Genomic DNA, 14,719 nt, shown 5'->3' on the forward strand with positions numbered 1-14,719 from the left:
TTAGTCATTGGATTTTTACTTTTTTATTTATTATATTTATGTGAATTTGGAGACAAAAGCCAACTTTTAATTATTAAGTAGAAAAAAAATATTATCATTATGTGGAAACCATGGATTGAGTTTTCTTCTTTGTGGAATTAAAAATAAGTTAAAATAATGTAATATAATTTGAAAAAAAGATATAACAAAATTTATATTTTGAACATGCCTTTTTACATCATATTTAGTGTAAAAATATAAGTACACGAATATAAGTATCATCACATTGTGCAATTTTTTATTTTTTGTTAGCAAAATTTCATGTCATAACAAAGGAAAATTACAAGGAAAACAACAAATAATTCTTACATTTAGATATATTTCCATTTTTTTTATTTTTAAAAGAAGAAAACATGAATAGAAATAATTTTTTTCTATATCTTATTTTTCAAAGATAATTTTATTAAATTTTAAAATATAAAATTATTTAAAAATAAACAACAAACCATGTTCTTTTTTAAGGAAACGTTAAAACTTTTATTTCTTAAAGAAAAAATAGAAACAAAATTTTTATCTTATACACAAGCCAGAACTAGTTCTTCATTAACAAAAAATTGATGAAAAATAATCCCACACATGACCTCAATTGTTTTATAAATTTATGGTTGTCTCTTTGTTAATCTACAATTTTAAATGTTTTTTCAATTTTTTCAATTTTTTCATTTAAAATTTTATTTTAAAAAATATAAATAGAAAAGGAAAAGCTATTAAAAAAAAAATTCAATCTTTCAATTACAAGCCATGAGGATTATTCTTTTTGCCCCATTGATGTTCATATTCATAGAATGCATTTAAGGTATTGGTAAACAACTAATGCTAAATTCATTTTATATAAAAGTATTGCAAGTAGAGTGGTAGAATAACCAACTTTATGTCAAATATGGTTGCTGATTAATATATTTGAAAAGTTGTTATAGGAAATGACTAAGTAGGTAATGGAAACATCAGATGCATATTTCCACCCATCTAACAATGGCCCTCCAATATCCTTCATAGTTTAAAAATTAACTAATTATAAAATAAGATCCTTTGAGAAAAGACACATCAAACTTAATGCAAGAATGAAATATATTAAATTATCAACTTAATCTAATACAGCGACACAAGTGATGACTTGAGACTGCTTAGGTGCATGCTATAATGATGACTTGAGACTGGTTTTATATATTTTATATAAATTTTGAGTGCCTTTTTATGCTTTTATTGAATTTGTGGTTGCAATTTGGAGTTCTTTTGAAAAATTATTAGCTATAATTATCACTACAATTATAATTATAATATTGTTGTGAGCTTCCTACCTATAATTATTCGTGTGAATCTATTGATATTTCCCTTCAATTTGCTTTTTCTATATGATGCTTCCTTTAAGTTTATTTTTGTGCAATTTACTCTGTTTTTTTATGTTTTCTTCAAAATTTTCACCTTGTGAACATGTCATAGCCACTCCTTATGTTGTAGTTACTTCAAACGTATACTTAAAAAATTAATCAATTATAAAGTAAGATCCTTTGAGAAAAACACATTAAACTCAATGAAAGACAGTAATAAATTAAATCATTAACCTAATCTAATGTATCAACACAAGTGATGACTTGAGAATGCTTAAGTGCTTGCTAAGTCATTAATATGCAAACTCAACACATTCTTTGGTTTAGGGCCCCAAATGTCTCAAAGACTTTCTATCAAATAATAGATCTATTTTAACTCATTGCTACTTTACCAACAAAGACAGATTAATTTATAAGGAAGCAAAATATCATTATGCAACTTTAGAAAAAGTCATTCTTGGAGTCATGCTAGTCATCATTATGAGTCATGCTAATCACCATTATTAGATGAATTGGTCTCATCTAATAGTCTAACCTAACTAATGTTAGATAAATTTGGCTCATCTAATAGTCTAATCAAACTAATGTTGACCTTGCACGATAGAGAAGATTTATGAGAAGTTGTTATTGTACTTAATTTTTTAGCATTTACTTGCATAATCAAAAAAGAATTTTAGTTATTCTTTAATTCATGATCAAGACTTTTCAATGCATTCAACTCTTTTGATAGGCTAATTAAAGTAATAATTAATAGTAATTGATGAGTGCTTGGAATCATGTTATCATCTTATTGAGTGGTTTTTGTCAAAGTGGGAGCCATACACCAAGACTTGTTGAGTTAGTGCATTTGCACTTCTTCCCAAGTTCCATGATTTGGCATTAATCCTTTGTGTGATTCTTCGAAAATCTAAGAGAAAAAACTAAGAAAATAAAATCAAGAAAAATCAAATGCAAAAAATTACAAAATTAAAAATATATTTAAAGTTAATATATTATTTACATATATCATTTCATTTAATTTTTATCTTCTATATAAAAATTAAATAATTTCAAAATATATATGTTTTAACTAATTTTAATCATATTTGATTTTGTTTCATCTTTTCTATGATATATCAAACATGAAAAAAAATCATCTTCCACTAATACTTTTGAAACCAAACATAGTTTATAGGATTGAAAATGACTAGATTTTGGACATTTAGAGTTTTAATATGTGATTAAGTCTATTTAAGGAATTTATACCATCTAATAAAACTTAAAAATACAAATTAAATAAATTCTTTATCACCTCAGATACTCAAGTAGACAAAAAAAAAAAACTATGTTTGAAAGTGTCTAATAAAAGTGTTTTTTCAATTTGCAAAACCTTCATCAATAACAGTTTCAATGTGTTAGTAGCTGTATTATCAAAGAAACAATAACAATAGTTTTTTTATTAAAAAATTATATTTTTTATATGCTAATTTAAGTTATCGAAAAAACAAAAATTAATTACTATAAAAAAAGGAAAAAAATATTCTAAGTTTAAATTTAAAATTAATGAGCCGAAACTTATATTTCTTGAATTGGATGGTCTATTCAATCATTGAATTTTTACTTCTTTTTTTTTATTTCTTATATTTATGTGTATTTTGGGACAAAAGCCAACTCTTTAATTATTAAATAAAATTGAAAAAAATATTACCATTTCGGGGAAACCATGGATTGAGTTTTCTTCTTTGTGGAATTAATATTGAGTTAAAATAATGTAATATTATTTGAAAAAAGAAATAACAAAATTTACATTTTGAACATGCCTTTTTTCATCATATTTAGTGTAAAAATATAAGTACACGAATATGAGTATCATCACATTGTGCAATTTTTTTTATTATTATTTTTGTGGCAAAATTTCATGCCATAGCAAAGGAAAATTGCAAGGAAAACAACAAATAATTCTTACATTTAGATATATTTTCATTTTTTATTTTTAAAAGATGAAAAAACAAATAGGAAATAATTTTTTTTCTATATTTTATTTTTCAAAGATAATTTTATTAAATTTTAAAATCTAAAATATTTAAAAATAAACAACAAACCATGTTTTTTTTAAAGAAATGTACGTTAAAACTTTTATTTTTTAAAAGAAAAAATAGAAACAAAAATTTTATCTTATACACAAGCCAATTCTTGATTAACAAAGAATTGATGAAAAACAATTCCATGCATGACCTCAATTGTTTTATAGATTTATGTTGTCTATTGTTAGTCTACAATTTTAAAAGTTTTTCAAATTCATTCATTTAAAATTTTATAAAAAAAGAAATTGAAAATAAAAAAGGAAAAGCTATTAAAAAAAAAATTCAAGGTTTCAATTACAAGCCATGTGGACTATTCTTTTTGCCCCATTGATGTTCATATTCATATGATGCATTTAAAGTATTGGTAAACGACTAATGCTAAATCCATTTTACATAGAAGTATTGCAGGTATAGTGGTAGAATTAACCAACTTTATGTCTAATACAATTGCTAATTAATATATTTGAAAAGTTGTTATAGGAAATGACTGTAGGTAATGGAAACACAAGATGCATATTTGATTTTGAGTGTATAAATATGTATTGAATATCCATCGTTTCCACCCATCTAACAATGGCCCTTCAATATCCTCCATCCTATTCCTCACTCCCCCGACTCATCATCATTCTTTGCTTCTTCATCATTCTGTATTTCCCTTTTTGTTCAACATCATCGTCATTTCATGTCTCTTCTACATCTGCTTTTGCTTCTACCACTTCTTTGATTATTGAGCAAGAAAAAGAAGCACTTGCTCTTCTAACATGGAAATCCAGCCTTCATATTCGATCACAATCTTTCCTCTCTTCTTGGTCTGGAGTTTCCCCATGCAATAATTGGTTTGGAGTTACTTGCCACAAGTCAAAAAGTGTCTCCAGTTTAAACCTTGAAAGTTGTGGTCTAAGAGGTACGCTCTACAATCTCAATTTCTTATCACTCCCCAATCTTGTCACTCTTGATCTTTATAACAACTCGTTCTATGGAATCATTCCCACCCACATTAGTAATCTTTCCAAATTTATCACCATCCTTGACTTGGGTTTCAATAATTTTGCTGGTCTCATACCTCACCAAGTTGGATTGCTAACATCTCTTATTTTTCTTGCATTGCCTTCCAACCATTTAAGAGGTCAAATCCCTCCTTCAATAGGAAACTTGAGGAACTTAACCAGTTTGTATCTTTATAGCAATGAGTTTTATGGTTTCATCCCTCAAGAAATTGGATTGTTAAGATCTCTTAATAACCTTGTGTTGTCAACTAACAATCTTAGTGGTCCCATCCCACCTTCCATAGGAAACTTGAGGAACTTAACCACTTTGTACCTTCATACTAACAAACTTTCTGGTTCCATCCCTAAAGAAATTGGATTGTTGAGATCTCTAAATGATCTTGAGTTGTCAACTAACAATCTTAGTGGTCTCATTCCACCTTCCATAGGAAATTTGAGGAATTTAACCACTTTGTACCTTCATACTAACAAACTTTCTGGTTCCATCCCTCAAGAAATTGGATTGTTGAGATCTCTTAATGATCTTGAGTTGTCAGCTAACAATCTTAGTGGTCCCATCCCTCATTCCATAGGAAATTTGAGGAATTTAACCACTTTGTACCTTCATATTAACAAACTTTCTGGTTCTATCCCTCAAGAAATTGGATTGTTGAGATCTCTTAATAATCTTAAGTTGTCAACTAACAATCTTAGTGGTCTCATCCCGCCTTCAATAGGAAACTTGAGGAATTTAACCACTTTGTACCTTCATACTAACAAACTTTCTGGTTCCATCCCTCAAGAAATTGGATTGTTGAGATCTCTTAATGATCTTGAGTTGTCAGTTAACAATCTTAGTGGTCCCATTCCTCATTCCATAGGAAATTTGAGGAATTTAACCACTTTGTACCTTCATACTAACAAACTTTCTGGTTCCATCCCTCAAGAAATTGGATTGTTGAGATCTCTTAATAATCTTAAGTTGTCAACTAACAATCTTAGTGGTCCCATCCCGCCTTCAATAGGAAACTTGAAGAATTTAACCACTTTGTACCTTCATACTAACAAACTTTCTGGTTCCATCCCTCAAGAAATTGGATTGTTGAGATCTCTTAATGATCTTGAGTTGTTAGCTAACAATCTTAGTGGTCCCATCCCTTCTTCCATAGGAAATTTGAGGAATTTAACCATTTTGTACCTTCATATTAACAAACTTTCTGGTTCTATCCCTCAAGAAATTGGATTGTTGAGATCTCTTAATGATCTTGAGTTGTCAACTAACAATCTTAATGGTCCCATCCCACCTTCCATAGGAAACTTGAGGAATCTAACCACTTTGTACCTTCATACTAACAAACTTTCTGGTTCCATCCCGAAAGAAATTGGATTGTTGAGTTCTCTTAATGATCTTGAGTTGTCGATTAACAATCTCAATGGTCCCATCCCACCTTCCATAGGAAACTTAAGGAATTTAACCACTTTGTACCTTCATACTAACAAACTTTCTGGTTCCATCCCTAAAGAAATTGGAATGTTGAGATCTCTTAATGATCTTGAGTTGTCAACTAACAATCTCAATGGTCCCATCCCACCTTCCATAGGAAAATTGAGGAATTTAACCACTTTGTACCTTCATAATAACAAACTTTCTGGTTCCATTCCTCTAGAAATTGGATTATTGAGATCTCTCTTTAATCTTTCATTGTCAACAAACAATCTCAGTGGTCCCATCCCTCCTTTCATAGGAAACTTGAGGAATTTAACCAAATTGTATCTTGATAATAACAGATTTTCTGGTTCCATCCCTCGAGAAATTGGATTGTTGAGATCTCTTCATGATCTTGCACTAGCAACTAATAAACTCAGTGGCCCCATTCCTCAAGAAATTGATAATCTCATACATTTGAAATCCTTGCACTTAGAAGAGAACAATTTTACTGGCCATTTACCTCAACAAATGTGTCTAGGTGGAGCACTTGAAAATTTTACAGCCATGGGGAACCATTTTACCGGTCCTATTCCAATGAGCTTGAGAAATTGCACTAGCTTATTTAGAGTTCGGCTTGAAAGAAACCAACTCGAAGGAAACATAACTGAAGTTTTTGGCGTATACCCAAACTTGAATTTTATGGATTTGAGTTCCAACAATTTGTATGGTGAGCTTTCTCATAAATGGGGGCAATGTGGTAGCCTAACAAGCCTGAACATATCCCACAATAATTTGTCTGGTATCATACCACCTCAACTTGGGGAAGCAATTCAACTGCATCGACTTGATCTCTCTTCAAATCATCTGCTCGGGAAGATCCCTAGAGAATTGGGTAAGCTAACATCAATGTTCCATTTGGTGTTAAGCAACAACCAACTTTCAGGCAACATTCCTTTGGAGGTGGGAAATCTTTTTAATCTTGAACATCTTAGCTTGACATCAAACAACTTAAGTGGCTCAATCCCTAAACAACTAGGAATGCTTTCCAAACTATTCTTTCTCAACTTGAGCAAGAATAAATTTGGGGAAAGCATTCCTGATGAGATTGGGAACATGCATTCCCTTCAAAATCTCGATCTCAGTCAAAACATGCTGAATGGGAAGATACCACAGCAGCTTGGAGAACTACAACGCTTAGAAACATTGAATCTCTCCCACAATGAACTCTCTGGTTCCATCCCATCCACTTTCGAAGATATGTTGAGTTTGACATCTGTTGATATATCTTCTAATCAGTTGGAGGGACCTCTCCCTGACATCAAAGCCTTTCAGGAGGCTCCATTTGAGGCATTCATGAGCAATGGTGGTTTATGTGGCAATGCCACTGGTCTGAAGCCCTGTATCCCATTCACACAGAAGAAGAACAAAAGGTCTATGATTTTGATTATCTCCAGCACCGTATTTCTTCTATGCATTTCCATGGGAATTTATTTTACACTTTACTGGAGAGCAAGGAACAGAAAAGGCAAGTCCAGTGAAACACCATGTGAAGATCTATTTGCAATATGGGACCATGATGGAGGGATATTGTATCAAGATATCATTGAGGTGACTGAGGAATTCAACTCTAAATATTGTATTGGGAGTGGAGGACAGGGCACAGTTTATAAGGCTGAGCTGCCAACTGGTCGGGTTGTTGCTGTGAAAAAGCTTCACCCACCACAAGATGGTGAGATGAGTAGTTTGAAAGCTTTTACAAGTGAAATTCGGGCCTTAACAGAAATTCGACATCGAAACATTGTGAAGTTTTATGGCTATTGCTCACATGCAAGGCACTCGTTTTTGGTCTATAAGCTGATGGAAAAGGGAAGCCTAAGAAACATTCTAAGCAACGAGGAAGAAGCAATTGGGTTGGATTGGATTAGGAGGCTAAATATTGTGAAAGGTGTGGCGGAGGCATTATCTTATATGCATCATGATTGTTCACCCCCTATAATTCACAGGGACATATCCAGTAACAATGTTTTATTGGACTCTGAATATGAGGCTCATGTATCGGACTTCGGCACAGCAAGGCTTTTAAAGCCAGACTCATCATCCAATTGGACCTCATTCGCAGGCACCTTTGGGTATAGTGCTCCAGGTAATTAAGTTGTTATTTCATCTAATGTAAGATTGCTCTTGTAAAAGTCTTTCAAATCTTTGTTTACGAAATGGGGTATGAGTGATGATATTTTGTGTTGCAGAGCTTGCTTACACCACCCAGGTGAATAATAAAACTGATGTTTATAGCTATGGGGTGGTGACATTGGAAGTAATTATGGGTAAACATCCTGGTGATCTCATCTCATCCCTGTCATCAGCATCATCATCGTCATCAGTCACAGCAGTGGCTGATTCTTTGTTGTTGAAGGATGCGATAGACCAACGCCTCTCACCTCCCATACATCAAATCAGTGAGGAAGTTGCATTTGCTGTGAAGCTAGCATTTGCGTGCCAGCATGTTAACCCCCATTGTCGGCCAACCATGAGGCAAGTTTCTCAGGCACTATCAAGTCAGAAGCCACCTTTGCAAAAACCATTCCCCATTATTACATTGAGAGAGCTGTTTCAGGGGTGATCATCCGGAAGCTCTCTGGTAGGTGGTCAATATGGAAAACCTCTGCTCTCTTCTACTTTTTCGGCCTTGATTGCGCTCATGCAAGTGAATCTCTGTAATTTCATCGCTTTTCAATCTTTGGTTCCTTAAAAATATTCTTGAGGATCTATTTTGTTTTAAATGACGTTATCAGAGACAATGCCATCTTACTTGTATTACTGTCCTTTCCCAGTTTCCACACAAAGCAATAATCTTATGAAGCATAATTAGAAATCAAATCCATTGAAGATGATACAAAAGTAACTGTTGAGAAATTTGTTAGTAAAAACATGATTAGAAATCAAAAAATATTGTGTAAATCAAACATGAGGAAAGGGGGAAGATAAGTTAGAAATCAGAATGGGAACTGAAACCCGGGGAGCTACTAATCCGTTTCTTCAAATGAATATGGTTATACAAAGGACTTACCATATACGCTCTTAAACTCCAAGATCCTTCACCATATGGGCGGCCACAGAACATAGTTCATGTACTATGTTCAATTGAAGTATGTGTTTCTTTCTTTACAAATGGTAATTTTAGAAATGAAATGATGATTTTAGAATGGTAAAGCTACCATTTGATGGACACTAGTGGTCAACTTCCATTATGGGGAATCTCTATGGATAATCTATGGAGTGATATGAGTTTGTTTGACAGTGATATTGAGGGGGGAGCTAGAAGTGCTTCATTACAAAAATTTTGGACATCACTTATACGTGATTCTTATAAAAATCATTTTTTTATATGACACATTATTAGAAGTATATATATTTTTTTTAAAAATTATCCAAACACTATATTAGAACTATTTTTGATAAATGAATATTTATTAATTTAAAGAATATTATGTTTCTATTGTACTATACTTTTCATGTATGACTTATAAATCCAAAAGCAATAAATGTGGTCAAAAGTTAATACAAAGAAGCTTAAAAGACTCTAAAAACTAAGAGATGATTATTATTTGTAGAAGATATAAAGATGATTAAAAGAAAGAGATGGATGTCAAAACTTAATGATCTAAAAGATAAAAATATTTCAAGCATGTGATGGTTCTAAAAAAGATTTGAATTCAGAAAATAGAAGTTATAAAAAAAAAAATTAATACTATATTATGAATGTTTGTTTAGTATTTTTTTTCTAATGTTCTTTAATTAATTATTAATTTATATTTCCTTGCCCCCTTAAAGAATTTTTAAATAAATTATTATCTTATGTATTTAACAAAGTTATTAATTTTGTATATTGATCCAAGTTGGGGTCATGAAATTTTATTATTTAAACTAGGTTATTAGTTTATCAACGGTATATTTATTGAGGTTATTTTTGTACGTGATACTAACAAAAACTTCAAAAAAACAAAACTGTGATACCTGGATTCATTCCTAAATGGGCTCTAAATAGAAATAAGGCCAATTTCTGTTAGTACAAGAAGCTATTGTCATTCTCTCCAACCCTCTCTTATCTCTTAAACTGGACAATTTAAGCCTTCTAAACGTGAAGGTCCGTAGTGGTAAAATTTAATCCTGTCTTCAATATGAGTGGCATAGCAGAGATACTCATTCCTGTTGTTCCTAGACAGGGTCAATTGTTGATGATGAAAGTAGGATATTATCGATTCCATAAGGATGCACTTGGGTATTAGTGGGCCAAAGCTGAAGCATATGGTAAGTCCTTTGGATACTTAATTATATATGGAAATAGATATATGTACACTTAGTTTCTTCCATCATGCCCATCTCCCTGAACCAGGATCAGGAAGGAGGTGGTGAATGAATGACGGTATCTGGTAACATGTTTACTGTCACTATGAAGTATTCACAACCAATTGGTGGACCATATGGATTTGAAGTTGATCCTGAATTCAAGGACAACCGACTGGTCCCTGTTTCAGAAGTCAGATAATCTATTGGATCCCCTCTACCATGCTCAGTCTGAATTGGAGGAGGCAATAGCCTCACAGTTTGGCGCTCAATATGTACAATCTGCCCACTGATGTAGCTGGGTCGGCTTGAGACTTGGTCTGCGAACAAGGCCACAGACTCCGTAGATAGATAATAGTTACAGCAGTTTCTGTTGATCGCCTCATAATGGCCAGCTGAATTCAACACAAACGCAGCAATCTCGTGGACTTCAAAACGGCCAAATGAGATTCTTTCCATGTTTGCCTGATGCAAGTTTTACCAAATTGTCCGAAAGAGAGAGAGGGAGAGAGGGAGAGAGAGAGAGAGAGAGAGAGAGGAAAACTAAACATGCTCTGTAATAAAGCATTTTAAGTCCAGATCAAGAGGAACACTTGTTTGTTTGTGAGAGATGTACAAAACTATAAAATAGTTAATTGGTGGAACCAGCCAGAACAAGTCCAGTTTCTTGTTTTAACAGTCAAAATGAGCATATTCAGGTACAGTTGTTTTCAAGCCATTTTCATATAAGGATGGATTTAGTTGGAAGTTATCAGCGTACATGATGCTAGTCATATGTTCTAGCGTAATCGAGTGAATAAGCCACGAAATAGGTATGCATTTCATTGACCCCAATCCATTATTGATAAGTTAGGCCAAACACAGTGATCCAGACCAAGTATTGTAATTATCTCCATTAAGTGGTGAAGATACAAAGAACAGTAATGGGGTTGTCAGGGACAGAACATAAAAGGGTTTGAGAAATTGTCCAAAACTAGAAGTAAGAAGTTCATGGAAAACTTTGAATCAAGTGAAAAAAAATAAAAATTGCACCATTAACAAGCAAATTCTTGAATTGACCAGCATATAAACCATGGCATCAATGACAATAGTAAACGTGCTAACAACTTAATTCATTTTATACAAAACAATATTCGGTATCATGTAAAGAATTCGAATTTATTTTGCCATATATCAGATTTCTGTAATAGATTAAACATTCATTTCAATAACTGAGTTCTGATTGATTCAGTAATGGAAACATTGCATGCACCTTTAAAAAATGTTTTCATTAAAAAAAAAAATTAATTTGTGGGATCCTTTGATTATTAGCAGATTTCCATCTTTTAAGACAGAATAAACATTTCAAAATGACCCATTTGAAGAAAATATTGTTGTCAAACATATTACAAAACACATATTTCGTTCCATTTTTTTTTTATATTAAATTCAAAAAATGCTTTTCACTTATGATAAAACTTATATTAGTACTTTCATTTTTAATACGCATAGTCTTTTTCTAATGTTTATGGTTTTACTTTTATCTACCGTTCTCATCATTGTAAAATGTCATAGATGTAAGAAAAATATGATATGTAGAAGTAATATATATATATAATCATGTCATGCATGTGCAAACAAAAATAAGAAATAAACAAGACAGTTGTTGATAACATCAAATATCACCATTTAAGGGACACGACAGAGTTACTACTTCACGTCATGAATGCATGGACAACCCTAGGGAGACAAGTAGCCGTAATCATGGCAAATTACTCCTTCGACTAAATGAATTGAATGTTTCTCATGTCACCTTATCAATTATCCATGATCTGTAGTATAAAAAACGAACAATAATTAGTCATTCTTTATATCTTTTATTTACTTAGTTTTTGCACGAAGTATTAGAAATAAGAATTATACCTTACAAAATTGATTTTACTTGGAGTAACTAATTGATAATAAATTATTGAGTAAACCTATTAAGATTCTTAAGGCATGTTTGGTTATATATTTTAAAATAATTCTTTATTGTTTTTAGGAATAAAATTGTGTTTAGAAACTCAATTCTAAAGAAATCGCCTTCTTCCATGTTATTCCATGTGTTCTAAAGCAAGACCATGTTTAAGAAAAAAACAAAAGAGGGGTAAAATTCATTCACCTTATTGTTCATGTTTCCATGATTCTCACAAATAACCCATAAATACAAATGGAGAAACAAGAAATTTGCTCTACATAAAGACATTATTTGAAAATCAATTTTTTTAAAAATGTTTTTTATTTTGATATAGAAAACTATTTTAAAATTATCAGGGGAAAAAAAAAACTCATCTAATGGTCTAAACAAACTAATGTTGTCCTTGCACGATAGGGAAGACTTATCAAAGGTTATTGTAGTATGTTGAATCATGTGCATTTACTTGCATAATGAAGAAGAAATTTTGGTTGGACTTTAAGTCATGATCAAGACCTATCAATGTATTTAATTAGCTGATTTAGTAGCCTAATCAAAGTAATAATTAATGGTGATTGATGAAGACTTAAAGTCATGTCGGTATCTTATCAAGCAGTTTTTGTCAAAGTGGGAGTCATGCATCTTGTCAAGTTTTATTCAAACCTCTTCCCATATTCCATGACTTGACATTAATACTATGTTTGGTTACTAGAAAATTTAAGAGAAGAAACAAGCGAAAAGAAAAAGAAATAAAAAATGAAAGGAAAGAAAAAAAATCAAGTTTTTAGGAAATTTTAATTATATTTAATTTTGTATTATATTTTCTATTGTATGTCAACATGAGAAAAACATCTTTTATTAATAATTTAAAGAATAGGATTGGAAATGATGGGTGCAGACCCTTCATTTTATTCCTTTAGCACATGCCATATTAGGTGTTCTTTCAGTACTCGTTCCACAACAATTCCCTAGTGGCCCCTTGCTACTCATAAAACTTACCTTTTTTAGCTACCTTGGAGACTTTTGTTGAGAGGCTCATTTGACCTTTATTGTGACCTTGGACGCCTTTCAAGCTCAGGTTAGGTTTCACTTAGTTGTGTTTCCACTTAGCTTACACTACTACAAAAATGATTTATGGTGTCACTATTTATGGTGTCACTTTTAAAATAATGACATCATATGGCTTAAAATCCACAAAGGTGACACATCATATAAAAATTTTCAATTAAGATTGATGATATTAATTTTAGGTTTATAGTGTCAGTTTTCGAAAAGTGACACCACATAAAATAATTTTTTTTAAATATTATAAATTAATGGCCCCACCTTGAGAATAATGATAGTATATAAAAAGCTCATTGTTTCCACATACCCACAATCCAAAAAAATCTCATTCCATAACCCTAACCAAAATTTTCTTCTACCTCTTCTCATACCCATAGTTAATACACAACTGCTCTTCTCTGCTTCGTGGACTCTCAGGTAACCTAAAATCTTTTAGATCTATTATTTTCAATTTTTTTATTAATGTCAAAATATTTATTAGCACAATTGATTTATATTCATTGATTTGGTATATTTGTAATGTGGATTGTGTAAATAGTTTTTTTTTTTTTTTTTTATTGAGTTGTAGGAAAGTAAAAACTAGGTTTAACATTTCACCATATCTTATGTTTCATTGTTAAACCCATAAACACCAAAATGAATGGAAATAAGAAAAATGAATGATTTTTTTAATATATTTCATACTCAGAATGAGAGAAACATTTTACAACATGAAATTTTCTTTTGATCTTGTAGAAAATTTCCTTTGATGAGACTTTCTGTTTTCTAGGAATATTATAGTATATTGTGATGAGAATATTGATTGGTGATTTTTGAAAAATATTCTAAATATTGTCATCTCCCACAAAAGGAAAAATGAAATAGTTTCCATGTCATGTTGGAGTCAATTTGGAATGTTGGAATTAACAATGAGAAATTAATTTTATTTTTCATTTATTAATGTAAATGATTTTTTTTAAATTTAAATAGGAATGAAAATTTTTATAATCATAAAAATGATCAAATCTTATATTTTGATTTTTTTTTTCTATTCTTTTACATGGTATTATGGTTAATATCCCATCTTGTCCTATTCATATTTTTTTCTATTCTTAAAATATGTTTTTTGTTTTTTGTTTTTACCTTCTTTTCTTATTGTTTTTTATATGCATTGGCCAAAATTTAGAGTAATTTGAGATTGATGATGAAATTTCCCTTTCAAGGTTAGAAAATTTCTATAAAATCTTTTTATTACATAATTTTTTCAATTCATTCCATAAAACTCTTCCTTTTTTTGTTTTTTTTTTTTTGAAGATGTTTGATAATTTTCTTTTGATTTTCTATGAAATTTCCTTTTATTGAACTGTTTGTTTATTTTCTGAGAATATTATAGTATGTTGTGATGAAGATATATATTGGTTGATGATATTTGGAAAATAATTTTTGAGAAAATTATTCTCAATGTTGTCATCTCCCGCAAAAGGATTCTAAAAGTATGTTTTATTTTTGCCTTCTTTTCTTATTGTTTCTATATGCATTGACCAAACTTTGAA

At 30.9% G+C, this 14,719-nt stretch overlaps 1 protein-coding gene across 1 annotated transcript; it reads left to right on the forward strand.

The window, feature by feature from the left end:
• Positions 1–4,003: 4,003 nt before the first annotated feature.
• LOC100265559 (MDIS1-interacting receptor like kinase 2) lies at positions 4,004–8,670 on the forward strand. Its single transcript, XM_059740557.1, has 3 exons — positions 4,004–4,466; positions 6,267–7,988; positions 8,092–8,670. Exons 1-3 carry the CDS (start codon positions 4,004–4,006, stop codon positions 8,463–8,465), a joined length of 2,559 nt encoding a protein of 852 aa, XP_059596540.1. The 3' UTR covers positions 8,466–8,670.
• The last annotated feature ends 6,049 nt before the right edge of the window (positions 8,671–14,719 follow it).

This window comes from Vitis vinifera, chromosome 11 (assembly GCF_030704535.1).
Source record: "Vitis vinifera cultivar Pinot Noir 40024 chromosome 11, ASM3070453v1".
Taxonomy (NCBI): Eukaryota; Viridiplantae; Streptophyta; class Magnoliopsida; order Vitales; family Vitaceae; genus Vitis; species Vitis vinifera.

Coding starts and splice junctions, on each gene's coding strand:
- LOC100265559 (XM_059740557.1), top strand. CDS start 4,004: ATGGCCCTTCAATATCCTCCATCCTATTCCTCACTCCCCCGACTCATC. Junction 4,467..6,266: donor TATCACCATCCTTGACTTGG/GTTTCAATAATT, acceptor ATCTTGCACTAG/CAACTAATAAACTCAGTGGC. Junction 7,989..8,091: donor CTTTGGGTATAGTGCTCCAG/GTAATTAAGTTG, acceptor TTTGTGTTGCAG/AGCTTGCTTACACCACCCAG.